General features: G+C 40.4%; 3 protein-coding genes across 3 annotated transcripts; 1 reads left to right on the top strand and 2 right to left on the bottom strand.

Moving 5' to 3' along the window:
- Positions 1–2,447: 2,447 nt before the first annotated feature.
- ASPGLDRAFT_41491 (uncharacterized protein) lies at positions 2,448–2,917 on the top strand (the record flags this gene model as incomplete). The annotated part of the gene is made up of 3 exons (XM_022545421.1): positions 2,448–2,676; positions 2,734–2,813; positions 2,876–2,917. The coding sequence occupies exons 1-3, from the start codon at positions 2,478–2,480 to the stop codon at positions 2,915–2,917; spliced, it is 321 nt and encodes a 106-aa protein (XP_022406147.1). The 5' UTR covers positions 2,448–2,477.
- Positions 2,918–5,444: 2,527 nt separating this feature from the next.
- On the bottom strand, positions 5,445–5,998 carry ASPGLDRAFT_41489 (uncharacterized protein). The gene is made up of 3 exons (XM_022545420.1): positions 5,770–5,998; positions 5,633–5,712; positions 5,445–5,570 (listed from the first exon to the last, which is right to left on the bottom strand). The coding sequence occupies exons 1-3, from the start codon at positions 5,966–5,968 to the stop codon at positions 5,532–5,534; spliced, it is 318 nt and encodes a 105-aa protein (XP_022406146.1). The 5' UTR covers positions 5,969–5,998; the 3' UTR covers positions 5,445–5,531.
- A 4,198-nt stretch (positions 5,999–10,196) lies between these two features.
- On the bottom strand, positions 10,197–10,705 carry ASPGLDRAFT_41486 (uncharacterized protein). The gene is made up of 2 exons (XM_022545419.1): positions 10,524–10,705; positions 10,197–10,492 (listed from the first exon to the last, which is right to left on the bottom strand). The coding sequence occupies exons 1-2, from the start codon at positions 10,612–10,614 to the stop codon at positions 10,416–10,418; spliced, it is 168 nt and encodes a 55-aa protein (XP_022406145.1). The 5' UTR covers positions 10,615–10,705; the 3' UTR covers positions 10,197–10,415.
- Between the last annotated feature and the right edge of the window lie 5,800 nt (positions 10,706–16,505).

The raw sequence follows: 16,505 nt of genomic DNA, 5'->3' as shown, positions 1-16,505 counted from the left end.
CTCTTGCTGAAGGATCAATATCATCTGCATTTCAGACACCTCAGAATCCCCGCCAGCTTGATCACAAGATCCACAATCTGCAGAAAAGCCTTCAAAGGAAAAGGACACTTTCTAGTAGTCCAGTATCCCATATTCAACACCTTGAAAAGGCTGCACAGATGGCAATGAATACAAACCTTCTTCTCCAACAAGAAATCAAGGTTTTACAGACTGAAAATGAGCAGAAAACAAAGAAGAAGGCAAGGAAACGTGCTTCTATAGGAGATAATCTCTTTATATCTGTACAGGAAGGTCGTGAGCGCATTCAGCAGCTTGATACACAGGATGAAGCCCAGGTTGAAGAGCCTATATTTTGGCCTCGCAAGTGAGCTCCACAACGCTGTAGTGGCTGTGGGACTGTAGGACATACGATAAGAGGTTGTCCTAGTAGATAATTATTCATTTTATTTTTTATATAGTCTAATTTAATGGCGTTGGTGGTTGAAAAGCTTTAATATCCTTGTGGTTGCGGAGAAAATGGTCAGTTCGGTTGTATGGTCAGCTCGGCTGTGGATTACGTTAACTAACTAGAAAATAATATTAGTCTATAATAGAAAATCTCAAATTTACTTGAAATAACTACATTCTGTTACTAACAAGTTGTTAGGAGCTAAACCGGCAAAGCCAATGACTAGCTATCATACAAGAGATTTCATTGAAGAATGAAAGGACAGGTGTCTGATCAGGCAGTTCTATATACATCTGTGGTGTGTGGGGTAGATATCCTCTCAGTAATTTACCAATCATCTCTCCTACTAATCATACTGCTTATGCAACAGGTACCCAGCCTGTGACACAGGTTATTAATTCTGAGAGTTTGAAACATCAGATCTATATAGATACAGGCCGCAAAGGCCCATTAAAGAATCATTCAGTTAATATAAGATTTTATACTATATCTTAAACACTAGAAAGATCACACTGGAATGCCTTTTAATGTTTAAAAGGTTAAAAAATATTTTATTCAATACTATCTATCACAGGCTCAGACTAGTAGATATTGATAAAATCATATTCCTATTTAAACTAGTGTATCCATCAATGAGAATATCAAATCTGGAGAGAAGAATAAGAAAGGAAACCTATCTAGCAGATAAAGGGGTTTTATAGATTTAAAGTTGGCAGTTATTATAATCTAAATCTAGCCATGTATTTTTATATAATATATATAATGGAAAGTTTCAGTCAGACTAAGGATTTAGCAAAGCTCATTTCGGAATATTGATATAAACTGAAGTCTGTAATCTAAAATAATGATTGTTAGAGATCAGCAGTAAAAATGTTCAATGAACATGTATAACATTCTTAGAGATAACAGTCTTTTATACAGTAATACTAATAAGTCTCTTACAAAATTAATCCACTATCACTAGTGCAGTATTGTATCTCTTCTTATTAAAAAAGAAAAGAAAAAGAAATAAAAATCCATTGCGATGTGCTGTCAAGGCGATGAGCAAGTTATCTATAGATGCAGTCATAAAATCATCCAAGTAGTCTATAAGAGTGTTATTAATAAAACATTGGAATGTATCGCCTGAACAGAATGGCCTCTCGACATGAAATGACTGCCAATTGTCAGAAATTATCAGAACTTGAAGAAGAGACTCTATCTAGATGGATTCTAGATATGTATCAGCGTGGCTTACCTCTTCAAATATCAAATGTCTGCTATCTTGCCCAATTACTGCTATCTGCACGGTTGAAATCCCCTGAGAAAGCCACGATTGGTGAGCTATGGGTTAACTGCTTTATCTGACGCCGTCCTGAGCTCAAATCCAAATATACCCGCAAATATGACTATCAGCGTGCCAAATGTGAGGATACTGAGTTGATAAAAGGCTGGTTAATCGTGTTCAAGAGACCATCCAAAGATATGGCATTCTGGAGCAGGATATATACAATATGAATGAATCTGACCTTCAAATGGGAGTGGCATCAACTGCAAAGGTTATTTGTGGTTTGGAGACTAGAGATAGCCATGCCAAATCTATCCAGCCTGGAAATCATGAGTGGATTACTATAATAATTGCCATAAATGCCTCTGGATCTGCTCTACCTCTGCAGATTATTCTGGCTGGGAAAAAGCATCAATCACTGTGGTATTCAGCTATCCCAAAGGAATACAGAATCAGCATGAGCAATAATGGCTGGATGAATGATAATCCAGGATTTGAATGGCTTCAGGAGTTTGAGAAACATACTTTTCTCATCAGACTGCTGGCAGATATCACCTTTTGATTCTTGATGGTCATAGCAGCCATGCCACTGCTAATTTTGATCATTTCTGCATGGAAAGGAGGATAATCCCATTATATATGCCTCCTCATTCATCTCATCTACTTCAGCCACTGGATATAAGCTGTTTTACACCACTCAAGCACTACTATGGCCAGAAAATCAGGGAGATGGCACAAAATGGCATCCATGTCATTGATAAAATGGATTTCCTATCTAACTACACCAAAATCCATGCTCATGCATTCTCAAAGACCAACAACATACTAAGTGGATTTGCAGCTGCTGGTCTTATTCTGTTTAAACCAGAGAGAGTGCTTGCAAAACTCCATATCAAAATGAAGACACCAACACCACTTTCCTCTCTGAGCAGCAATCAATCCTTTTATTTAGGAAGGACACCTGCGAATCTCTATCAGTTAAATCAGCAGAAAAGGCAGATGCAAGGGCTTCAAATACAGTCTGTATCCTCAGTGGCTGCAGAGCAGATGCTTGAAAAAGTCATTAAGGGTGCAGAGATGGCAATGCAGTATTTTATCCTTTTACAACAAGAAATCCATCAGCTTCGCACATCAAATAGGCATCAGAAAGAGAAGATTACATGAGCCTTTATCCAAGATGGAGGGAGCTTGACTGGCTCTGAAGGCCGGCAAAAATTGGTTGCGAGGGAGGCCATACAAGAGCCATCATCAAGGTATCACTTCTTTACTCTTTCTTTTTAAATCATTGCTTACATTACTTTATGTTAGCTTAATGAGATTAGATTTAGAATGTTACAGAATCTACTTCAGTGCTATAAGATATTATTAGCTTTAAATAATATTTATAGAGCTCTATTCTAGTTAGATTAGTCTAACCATATATTACAGTAATTAAATCACTTTCCTTTTTAATAATCAGACCATGCTGGCTTAAATTAATAATTAAAAAAGAACTAGTTCAAGAAGCATTGCCTGTTAATAAGAAAATATTAGATAATAATATAACGTAATTCCCGACCGAGCTGCGCACCGCGTGTTTTTTCTACGCGTTTCAAATCAATTAAAAAAATTCAACCTCTATTATTCCACCAAAAATGCCTCCCAAATCAAGAAAATTAGTTGAACAAGAGGGGAGGATTCTATTAGCAATATCTGCTTTAAAGGAATCCCAAATTCCTACTGTACAGCAAGCAGCATGCCATTTTCAGGTCCCTGAATCCACCCTCTGAACACGCCTCCATGGTATAACATCACGGTCTGAAAAGTGCGCCAATGGGCATAGATTGACTGAAAATGGAGAGGAATCACTTCTACACTGGATACTCTCTATGGACTGACGTGGAGCAGCCCCCCGACCATCTCATGTTCAATATATGGCCAATATTCTCCTTTCACAGCATGGTTCTACCAATGCTCAACCCATTGGCAAGAACTGGGTGTCCAGCTTCATTAAACGCCATAATGAAATCAAGACTAGTTATTCCCGACGCTATAACTACCAACGTGCAAAATGTGAGGATCCAAAGATCATTAAGGAGTGGTTTAATCTGTTACAAATCACTATAATGCAACACGGGATTGCACCTGAAGATATCTACAACTTCGATGAGACTGGCTATGCAATGGGCCTAATTGCTACTGCAAAAGTGGTAACTAGAGCTGATATGCCTAGTAAACGTCAGGTTATACAGCCAGGGAACCGGGAATGGGTTACTTCTATTGAGTGTATTAACTCTATGGGATGGGCCTTACCACCATGCATCATCTTCAAAGGATCTGTCCACATTGAGGCCTGGTATCAAGATCCTAAACTGCCACCCAATTTAAGGATTGAAGTTAGTCCAAATGGTTGGACTTCAGATCAAATTACTCTGCGTTGGCTTCAAAAAACCTTTATTCCAGAGACTAGTGGCCGGACAAGTGGAAAATACCGTCTCTTGGTTTTAGATGGCCATGGTAGCCATCTAACTCCTGAATTTGATAAAACATGCAGTGAGAATGATATTATTCCTATTTGCATGCCACCTCATTCATCAAATTACTGTCAACCACTTGATGTGGGCTGCTTTTCACCTTTGAAAAGTGCATATGGTGACCTGGTTCAAACACGGATGCAGCATGGCTACAACCATGTGGACAAACTTGACCTTCTTGAGGCTTATCCAGAGGCTCGAAAGAAGGCCTTTACTATAAACAATATCAAAAATGGATTTAGAGCCACTGGCTTGGTTCCACTCAACCCAGAGGAGGTACTTGGGCGCTTTACTATTCAACTTCAGACCCCTACACCACCAGGAAGCCAATCAACCAATTTGGATCCTAAGACACCTCACAATTTGAAGCAATTACAAAAGCAGGAAGCTACAATCAAAAGGCTATTAAGGGAACATACACGCAGTCCTTCAACCCCTACTAAAGCTGCATTAAAGCAGCTTTTCAAGGGGTGTGAAATGGCTATGAATAGTGCCATTTTTTTTTTGCCCATGAAAACAAGGAACTGCGAGCTTCAAATGAAAAGCAAATTCAAAAAAAGAAGCGGTCTAGGAAGCAGATAGCTACTGAAGAAGGACTTTCTGTCCAGGAAGGCCAGGACCTCATACAGGGCAGGAACCAGAGGGAAGAAGTCATACCTACTACATCTACAGAACCAGCGCCTATGATAGAATACCGTTCTGTACGGGCGCCACCACGTTGTAGTGATTGCAATATTATAGGGCATAAAAGGAATCAATGTCCTAATCGCAATAGTAACTAGTTTTTACATAGAAATACATTTTGTTGATGTTAAAAAGACTCCTACATTTCGACCATGGTCGGATGTGCGCAGCTCGGTCGGGAATTACGTTAAGTAATTAATTACATTACTAACTTGTCTGTTCTATTAGTTCTTTATTTCTATTAATTTTTCTAGTTATTAGATAAGGATTCTAAAGAACTTTATAAACTCTATCGCTTGTTTATGAAAAGATAGATATTTATTCACTTCAGCGTTGGCCAGGGTAGTTAAAGGAATATTGATTTTATTATAAGTTATCTGATTATTCATACTAAACCCTTAACGTAATCTATCACCGAATTGCGCGGTCGGCGGCGGCGGCGGCGGCATCCATACTGCATATAATCTATCTATCAATTCCTTGTAGAGCAAGTCAAATTCATTAAATATATTACTATCTAGTAGGGCATTTTAATCTATCATGACCTTCTTTATTGCAATTGCTGCACCGTGCTGGCTCTTCTTGCCTCTCCCATTCTCTCAATCTTTGCAACCCTTCATCACCAGTTAAACTCCCTCCATCTTGGATAAAGGCTCATGTAATCTTCTCTTTCTGATGCCTATTTGATGTGCGAAGCTGATGGATTTCTTGTTGTAAAAGGATAAAATACTGCATTGCCATCTCTGCACCCTTAATGACTTTTTCAAGCATCTGCTCTGCAGCCACTGAGGATACAGACTGTATTTGAAGCCCTTGCATCTGCCTTTTCTGCTGATTTAACTGATAGAGATTCGCAGGTGTCCTTCCTAAATAAAAGGATTGATTGCTGCTCAGAGAGGAAAGTGGTGTTGGTGTCTTCATTTTGATATGGAGTTTTGCAAGCACTCTCTCTGGTTTAAACAGAATAAGACCAGCAGCTGCAAATCCACTTAGTATGTTGTTGGTCTTTGAGAATGCATGAGCATGGATTTTGGTGTAGTTAGATAGGAAATCCATTTTATCAATGACATGGATGCCATTTTGTGCCATCTCCCTGATTTTCTGGCCATAGTAGTGCTTGAGTGGTGTAAAACAGCTTATATCCAGTGGCTGAAGTAGATGAGATGAATGAGGAGGCATATATAATGGGATTATCCTCCTTTCCATGCAGAAATGATCAAAATTAGCAGTGGCATGGCTGCTATGACCATCAAGAATCAAAAGGTGATATCTGCCAGCAGTCTGATGAGAAAAGTATGTTTCTCAAACTCCTGAAGCCATTCAAATCCTAAATTATCATTTGTCTTGGCATGGCTATCTCTAGTCTCCAAGACACAGATAACCTTTGCAGTTGATGCCACTCCCATTTTAAAACCAGATTCATCCATATTGTATATATCCTGCTCTAGAATGCCATATCTTTGGATGGTCTCTTGAACGCGATTAAACCAGCCTTTTATCAACTCAGTATCCTCACATTTGGCACGCTGATAGTCATATTTGCGGGTATATTTGGATTTGAGCTCAGGACGGCGTCAGATAAAGCGGTTAACTCATAGCTCACCAGTGGTGGCTTTCTCGGGGGGTTTTAGCTGTGCAGATAGCAGTAATTGGGAAAGATAGCAGACATTTGATATTTGAAGAGGTAAGCCACGCTGATACATATCTAGAATCCATCTAGATAGAGTCTCTTCTTCAAGTTCTGATAATTTCTGACAATTGGCAGTCATTTCATGTCGAGAGGCCATTCTGTTCAGGTGATACATTAGAGTCCTTGGAATGACATTAAATGCCTTTGCACATGCAGTTTGGATTGAAATTGGCCTTTATTAAAGGCCTCAATAGTTAGTTTTATTTGCTCCTCCTTGTCCATGATAAACATGATGATAAATAGGAGGATTAAAGAGTAGTATGTGGTGTGTTCAGGGAAAGCCGCTGCTGACTGTGCAATTCAGTGATATGTGCAACTCAGTAGTAGATTACATTAAAGGGAAGTAATTAGTTAGCTAGATCAGAGTTAATGAATGAAAGGAAAGCTGTATATACACATTACTGAGCTTGAACAGTCTTCTGGTCAAACATTAATAATTAAAGTCAGAGCATTCTTACATTTCTTTAGCAGCCTATAAGGCCTTTGTATTATACTATTTAATAAAATCTTGTTAATATCAATATAATAAATATTATCTGGGAAGACTTTCTCTTTCATACACTGTAACCATGCAGCAATGGAGCCCTGAATGGCCTGCTGGTTGTTCTTTATTTAGCTGAAGAACTTCATGTCAGAGTTTGCCCAAGTCCTCATTTTCATGTGTTTTAAAGCATTGAAATAGGGTGAAAAACAAGCTTTTTATTGATGATTTCAAGGGCTATATGCAGTAGGGCCAGTTATGGGATCAATAAGCAAAAATAGGTTAATAATCAATCAACTCTTTAATATGAGAAGGAACAGAGCTAGGGCCTCTTATAATAGTGGTCTTTTTTGGCCCAATGGTAGAACTTCTGAGCTCAGGCAATTGCTCTAACATAAAGAGATAATCAATAATGGAGTATTTAGATTGGACAGGACTCTTAATAGGCTCAAACCCCTTATTAAATTATATCTAGAGGCTCTTCATTCAAAGTCATCTTTTTTAATGGATCCAAGATGATGGATTGAAAGGATATGCTGCATGGTTTGAATAAAGGTTGGATGGTTCTACTAGTGGTGAATGTCTTTTATTATAAACTAGAGGTTATCAAGAAAATTATTGCCTTTTAAAAATATCATACCCATTCTTTACTGCCTCACAAACAGCCTGGCTATAGTAGTGCTACTAGAAATATAGCCCATCAAGTAGTTGTAGAAAGTGTATTGTATGTGAAGGGAGGGTAAAAATAATGGTTTAATGGTTTTCAGTGTATTCAACAAATTCATATGTGAAATGGGATCTATAATTATCAAGGAGTACCACCAATATCTACCAATCTAATTTATATTTAGATTAATAGATAGATTGATGAACTCACCTGCCACTTTCTTGAATTCTCGTGGAAGTGTTAGATCCATGCAAATACTATTTCATCTGGTGTGTAGTTAGATTATGGTGATGGATGAATGCTTCAGTTTAATAGTAGATTGGTATGTGTATGTATAGTGAGCCCTTGAAGTTGGTAGCTGGATACCATGTCTAATCCTCATTAAATCTAATCCATTTCACCTGGTACTGTAGCCGGTGTCAATTTAGATGAGAGACAAGAACTTCCTTCACTTCTCATTCCTAGTCATCTCTATTAACAATTGATTCTGAGGCTCAATCACCTGCTCAGGTAAATGATTATTGGCAGTACATTATAGCTTATCTGATAAAAAGACTGGATAGATCATTATATCCAGAAGGTCTAAACAGTAAAAGTTTTCAATGCAGTTAAGGATTAAAAAAGGTCTTGTCATCTAACTATCAATAATGATGATGATTTCCATTTTATAGAGCATTTTCCAGTCTAAGACTATGCATGCTCTACCCACCCCCAAGGGGGTGGGCTTTATGTCTGATGGGGTCTATATACATGGGATTTGCTCTGTCACAGGTCACGTGGGAAGCTCTCACTCTGAGATGGTCAAGAATGGAGGACATGATGGGTAATGCCTATGAGGCCCTAGCTAGGGCATCAACAGCTGACATGTAGATGGCTGGGAAGCCTGCCAGGTTGTAGAAATCCAGAAAGGAGGGGAGGAGAGTTAAAGGGGTTAGCACATAAATCAAAAGTGAATCAAAAACAGTGAATCAAAAACAATGAATCAAAAAAGAAAACAGAGTTAAATCAGAACAAACAAAATCTTTTTTTTTTTTTTCAATGCCTAGCAGCCACTTTCTAGTAGCTATACCAGTGTTTCTTAAGTACTCTAAAAGCACCTGTTGTCTAGTTTTTGAAGTAAACAAGTAAAACTGGGTGTAGTCATTGTAGTGTCTGCCTACAGGAAGAAAAGTCCATTCTCTCTCCCATTCTTCCAGAGTTCTCAGCTTCAGCTCCCTTCTCAGAAAGCTATATGAGAGTGGGGCTCTAGGGATAGGATCACACCACTCAGCTCCATACTTTGCTGCCTCATCTGCCTTTTCATTGCCATATATGCCTTGGTGGTCAGGTACCCAGTGAATGTGGATTTGGATAGTGAAGTCTTGAAGGATGGTCTGGATCAGCTCTACTATGTGAAGAAGCATAGAGCTATTGACATATCCCTGGAGTCTCTGAAGAGCTGCTTGACTATCAGAGAAGATCCATACCTCCTGAAGCTGAGGTTGTCTTTGAGCCCTAACTCTATCTAGAGCTAGTTGAATGGCCTGCTGGATGGTATAGAGCTCAGCATCATAGACTTCACATTCCTTTCCAATATTCCAGGCCTGAGCATCCTGAGAAGAGAAGAAGGTGTTGGTAGTGAATAAACCAGAGCCATTGGAGCCTTGGCTGGATTGAGATCCATCTGAATAGATGAGTTTATCATCTATCAGAGACTGGGACCATCTAGCAGTCATTTCCTGGTGGTCCTTGGCTGCCTGGTCCTTTGGCTTGTCAGATATGTACAGATCAATCAGCTCTCCCAGCTTTGGCTTCCATGGTGAATGAGCTTTAGTGAATGATTCTGGTCTTCCAATCCAATCCTTGTTATGAAGATGTGAGATAACTAACTCTAACTAGTTGAGAAGGATAGTGTTTCTTTCTTCTTCTATCTCCATCATCTAGACTGGAGTAGTTGGATCCTGACTGTGACTTTGTCTGGGGCCTCTTCTCTCTTTCTCAGTCCAATCAAGAGCTGTGGCAGTCTCTGGGTGATATTGACCAGGATCAGGAGTGAATGTATCAGGCATTCTTTGTTGAATGGCATGACTTTGATTGAAAGACAGGGTCCTGACTCCTGAGTGCATAGGATCTGCATATCCTTCTAAACCTAAGCCTAGGACAGCACATTCATCACATCTTTTACAGCCACTTGATATTGGCTGTTTTGCGGTGTTAAAGCGAGCATATGGTCATCTTGTTGAAACCAAAATGCGTCTTAGGGTCAACCATATCGACAAATTAGACTTCCTTGAGGCCTACCCACATGCGCGGCAGCACGAATTGAAGCTTTCAAATCTGCTACTATCAAAAATAGCTTCGCAGCAGCTGGTTTATTGCCTCTTGACCCTGATCAGGTGCTGTCAAAGCTCAATATTCAGCTTCGTACACCAACCCCCCCCCAGAAGCCAGGGTAGTGATTGGGAGCCAAAAACACCTTCAAACTACATGCAATTACAAAAGCAATCCTCATCAATTAATGCATTGCTCCGTACAAGATCAAGAAGCCCACCAAGTCCGCTTACAACCGCGATAAGTCAGATTCTTAAAGCATGCCAAATTGGCATGCAATCAGCTGCTATTCTTGAGAAAGAAGTAAGTGAATTACAGGCTGCAAATGAGAAACAGAAGCAAAAGCGTACACGGTCTAAAAGGAAGATACCCCATGAAGGTGGCCTTTTAGTTCAGGAGGCTGTTGAGCTAATTGAGGCCCCAATTGAGGCCCTGATAGCTCCAGCACCCCCCGGGTCAAGACTCAAGACAGCCTTCGCCACCTTTACAGCCACGTACGCGGCCTCCGCGGGGGTGTGGAATATGTAGGGTCCCATGACATAGAAGAGAGACATGTCCAGATAGACCTAAATAGGTAGTTCTCTTAATTTAATGGCGTTTTGGTTGAAATAAATGCATTTAAATACTATATATGGGGGGCGGGTGCGTCACTCGCTTGTGTGCGTCACTCGCTTGTGAATTACGTTAATAGAGAATATAACTTAAAATAAAGATATAGGAGTATTCGGGTAGTCTGAAACCATCTAAGATATTTCAGATAGACAAAATTACTCAGCACATTAAGCCTAAACTGGATGAGCATGCTGACCAAGCCCAAATGCTGTCTATGTTATCTATTTGTCGATCTATGTAAGACTCGGCTAACTGTGAGACTGTAGATTGAGGAGGTGGAACAGCATGGTGAGAACTAAGCATATTGTCACAGCCGTACATAGCGGTAGCAGGTATGCAGGTAATGGTGAGATCACCACTTACCCTTATAGTTTAGCACCTTCAAGGCACCTGCGCTACTAGATGGGAGCTCTTTGTCACAACCTGGCTTCTCTTGTATCGTAACCTAGGTTCTAGTTAAGTCTCAGTTGGGGGCACTCACCTGAGTGTCCTTCGTCGTCGTCGTTATATCGATAATGACCTCTTAAGGTCTGTACTAGAAAGGTAACCAATGCTTGACTGACGAAAATAATCGCGAAGAACTAAAGTACATGAATGAGTGTCCTTATATATCCTCCACGATATCAGTATGACATCCCTGAAGTATACTAGTATACCCTATACACGACTGCGGACTGACAGTATAACCTCCGACTTGTATACTTGTATACTTCCCACAGGTCACGTGAGGTATGTCGTACTTCCTTAATGCTCAGGTCATAATCCCTGCTTAACTTACTGATCATCCCGCTGAGCATACCCAATGATTCTTATTGATCATGTAAATGAGGTGTTGCTAAATACTATAAACTAAGATTCTGAATAATATAATTATAAACAGCTTCTAACTTTTTCAATGATTGGTAGTATGATATACTGTGACTAATAGTGGAGGCTAGGTCATGAACAGTAGGTAGTTTTTTGAAAAAAGAGAAATAGAGAGATTTAAAAAAGCAAATAAATAAAAGAATTATAAGGAATTGGTAGAAATATAGGGATCCTGAAATGCTAGAGAGAATGCAGTTTGTTATAAGACTGTTTCAGAATCTGTTGCGGACATAGGGCGGAACGCATGTATATTAGACAAGCACCGAAGGTCTACTGGCACTAGGCCGAAGTAGTAATGGTGCGGTCGTAACCTACTTAGGTACAGGGCCGCCCGGAGCGGGCACGTGACCCCGACATTCCTTAGGGAGACCGCTGGGCGAACGTTAAGAGAGACCAGCATTCAGTCTAAGCACCAATGGGACTGGCTATTACTACCAAAGTTGTTACATACATATACTACCTCCATATACACTCTATCACGCTTCTACCATAGTTTACCCCCGCCGGGTGGACGACCAGTTTTAACACTATCAATGAAATACAGCCCCTATATATTGACACCCCTTCCAGGCAACTCAGCTAAAGGTACGAAAAAGCAAGCCAGCCAGCTAATATATATATGCCAATGAACAATGGCTAATACTACTTTCGGGAAAGCCATAAAAAAGCCGTTTTAAGCTGCGTTTTCAAAGTAGAATGGAATTTCAACATCTCAGTCACATGACTTTTACACTGTTCCTAGTATGGATGATATAACGCTATCCTGAGCCAGATAGAAGCAAGCTGATACAACAAAGGTAGAACCGTAGAAAGACAGGTATATACGCCCACCCGGCACCGTTTTATGTTAGGGGTAATCAGCCACCGTATACTTTTTGCATTTGAATACAAGCCCGCCCCGCATTTAATGCCATGGTTGGTTTATTTGGTTGCAAGTATACAACTCTTGCATTCAAATGCTACTCCTGACCCCTGATCAGTTTACTTTGTACACTCTAGACTATACTCAGTCAGCCATTAGTCAGTCTAGTGTTTTCAATAGGATATTGATTCATCACTCATACATGCTTCAGCTTTGGATCAAGATTGCTTTTATGTAGAGCTACTATCTAGAATCTAGACCCTTAAAATAGCACTCTTGTAATTAAATAAAATGTCTGACTTCTTCCACATTAAACAGGGATAACTCTATTAAAAATGAGAAAAACTAGGAATTTCAAACACTGCAGGAAATGAGGAGGAATTCATAATTTAAATTTGATCAGTCTTGATCAATAATTGATGGTTTTATGGGTGTATCAAGGTCTGGCCATTAGACCAGAATGCAGCATTCAGAATACACTCAGGATTATGGGGCAGTCAGCCACAAGTAGGATTTAGTTTAGACTGTGTAGCAGGTCTGTATTTGAATGCAGAAAGTATACAGTGGCTGACTACCCCTATTGATATCCAGATAAATAGTGGCTTAACATTCTATTCTAGTACATATAATAAAAATATTTATCTAGTCCTTAGATATTAATCTATCGGCCCATTGATTTTCGCAATATTTTCATGGCATAAAACTAATAATCTTTTTACCTTGATCACTCGACTTAAGATCAGTTCTTTTTAATATATGTAGTGGAATATATCCAGTTTACAAGAATCATATAATATAAATGTATAAACCCCTATTTAGCTGATAAAATTAGCATGCTTCCATTCAGTGATATAATATTAAAAATCAATATTTATCTATTTATTCATGAAATATATATATATTCAACATGAGGGGCAGAATTGTGAAGAATAGTGTTAGACTTACTATGCCTATCATTTTGATTATCTATATATTTCCTACGGATAGTTATGCTATGGAATCTAGCATTATATTACCCAAAAAGCATAGTGGTTGATAGAAATTCGTGAGGAAAAATATTGGCATATTGGTGTCATTCGCATACGTGTGGCCCGAGTAGTCGCGAGTAGGGATAGTCGACATTAAATTTGAATGTCTTCATGTAAAGTCAAGAATGGATTCTAGCCAAACAAATATCAAGTTATCTAGAGAGAATATAAATAGTTAATATATTATATATCTCTTTCAAGATTTAAATAGATATAATTACTGTAAGCGTTATTGACAACAGTTCCGTATAGCTAATTTAGTCTCATTCCAAGTCAAGTTTTTGAGACCTATTTTTTAAATAAAAATCCCTAGGATTTAGTAAAGAACCTTGAGACTTAGATCTTCCCCAAATTACTTAAAATTATTTAGAAATTATTAATTTTTGTAGAGAAAATTAATAGAAAAAAAATATAAAGGGGATTAACATGCTTTTAAAATTAGCTAATGATTGACATCATCTCTTGATGAAAGTTAGTCTAATACTTTTTTTTTTTTTTTTTTTAAAAAAAAGACATTGATAAAAGAGTGATATTCCTGCAGTAACTTGTCTTTAATAGCCTATTTCTTATTCACTTTAAATGAACTGTGGCAGACTGTCATTTAAATTATATCGTTTTACTATTTTGCTTACCTTACTTAATAGCTATCTTAATCTATTACAGGTTTATAACGCCTTCATTCTCTTTAAGGCATGTCAATGAAATGCAACAGCACTGATTATAGTTATATTTATTCCCTTTAATATTATAGATGATGCAGTTAGCTCTCCTCTCTTTCTAGAAAAATTCTACTATTCTTAAACTATCAATGTCTTTATTGTACATCCTGCTGGTATTCTGAATTAGATACTGTTTTTTTTTTTTTTTTTTTTTTTTTAAATCTCCTTTAATACCACTTTCTTACAGTTTAAGAGGATGTTATACTCAGATTTTGTTAAACTGGTCGTCCACCCGGCGGGGGTAAACTATGGTAGAAGCGTGATAGAGTGTATATGGAGGTAGTATATGTATGTAACAACTTTGGTAGTAATAGCCAGTCCCATTGGTGCTTAGACTGAACGCTGGTCTCTCTTAACGTTCGCCCAGCGGTCTCCCTAAGGAATGTCGGGGTCACGTGCCCGCTCCGGGCGGCCCTGTACCTAAATAGGTTACGACCGCACTATTACTACTTCGGCCTAGTGCCAGTAGACCTTCGGCGCTTGTCTAATATACATGCGTTCCGCCCTATGTCCGTAACAGAGCTCTAGATCTCAGGCTCTCAGTATCAGGGTGCAGGGTCAGATACGAATATATATATATTAGGAATTGACGAACGGGGTAAGCTACAGGTCAGGCTATCTACAGATACATAGACAAGATGCAGCTCGGAGAGTAGTAGTAGTAGTAGTAGTAGTAGTAGTAGTTGCTATTTTACGTCGGAAAAGTGGCACGTGCGCTTGTCACGTGCCCACAAAGATCCCGGAGCGGAATATACGACGGGCGAAGCGGACTCGCCTATCTAGTAGCTAAGCTAATTTTATCATACATGCTGGCAAAGGTTTTCCCATAGGAGCCCGCCTATGATTATTGGGGCCGCGTTCAGCGGCGCACACATTCTGTGGAGGAAGGGGGGAGGCGAAAAAAGGAAGGAGGGGGGTTAGGAGGAAAGTCATGAAGAGTTTTGAAGTGGAGTTGGTCAGTGCGCGGGGCATATCGTGTGGTAAAAGTGAGACCTCTGTAACCATTCATGGAAGTTTCTTGTTCCTGACTTAGAGCGCAGGACCTCATCTACCTGCTGGTCTCCCCATGGATGTGGGGATGCCTTGTGGCCTTTCCGGCAGAAGTAGAAGTGGTGGGGGGTTTTTTGGCTCCCACATGAGCATTCTATCTTCGCACCTTCATGTCTAAAACGCTCATGGTACTGGGCAAAGTCTCCATGGCCTGACCGGGCAGCAAGGAGTCGGCCGAGGGTGGCTCTGGGGAGAGATAGTTCATGGGGTCGTTTATCCAGGCCTATGGAGAGGTCCTGATATTGCTGTGGTGCGTTCTCAGCCCAAAAGGATTGAAATCGTCGCCAGAATTCTTCCTTCAATGTCCGGTGAGCCCAGGTGTATCTTGCAGGAGGGGAGTTGGTCTGTGGAGTGGACCTTGCTCCTCTTTTTGCTTGAAAATCTGCCTGCTCGTTCCCTTCGATACCAGTATGTCCAGGAATCCAGTGGACGTGAACTTGCCTGGGTGGGATAGCCGGGCACCGGGAGGACCGGTTGGGCCAGGCATCCATGGCTTCTTGAACAGCCCGGATGGTCTGTTGGCTAGAGCCTCTAGGAAGGCCCTGCAGCTGTCGTGCCACCTCCTGGTTGTCAAGAAGGAGGTATAGGTTCTGTGTATATGGGGCCTGGACACTATTGATGGCTGCTTTCAGTCCTTCATGTGCTGCGGTGGCCTCTGCATCAAAGACTTCATGATGTGGCAGGGAGAGATGGCCACAGGCGGATTCCTGCTTCCACGCTCCCCAGTATCCATACCATCCGGCGCCAGCCGCAGTGTCTGAGTTGCCCAAGCGGCTGCCATCAGTAAAGAGGAACATGGAGAGTGGAGGGCATGTATCAGCCCACTGTTGAAAGGTCACATCTGCCCTGTCTCGGGTGGAACAAATATTTTGGATTGTTTTGGGGTCCTCCGCCTGCCAGGGGGGATATAACAGAGGGTCAGTCTGTTCTACCCCCTCCAGCCATGGCAGGTGATTGTGGGTTAGGTGTGTGTTTGCAGGAAAAGATCGTGCTCGGAATATGCGCCTGCAAACTGGGTGGCGATTGTCTAAACTGAAGGCACGCAATCTGGCTGCAGTGCGCTTCTGGTCAAGGATGATCTCCATCGGGGGAATGGCAGTTTCTCGATGGAGAGCTGGAATGGGGGTGGTCCGGTATACTGGGAGAGTACCTCGGAGAGCATCTCTGAGTACCCGGTCAAGGTGAGAGGGAGGAATCGACTCGATTTGATACAGAGCCCTGGTTCCTGGGCCTGGGCCTGTTTCGACCCGGCCACCAGGCCTCAGCCCCATAGCAAAGGACTGAGATGACACAGGTGATTGTAGCCT

This window comes from Aspergillus glaucus (assembly GCF_001890805.1).
Source record: "Aspergillus glaucus CBS 516.65 unplaced genomic scaffold ASPGLscaffold_1, whole genome shotgun sequence".
Classification (NCBI taxonomy): domain Eukaryota; kingdom Fungi; phylum Ascomycota; class Eurotiomycetes; order Eurotiales; family Aspergillaceae; genus Aspergillus; species Aspergillus glaucus.
The sequence above is the reverse complement of the archived record's forward strand: the minus strand, read 5'-3'. Positions and strand labels throughout refer to the sequence as shown.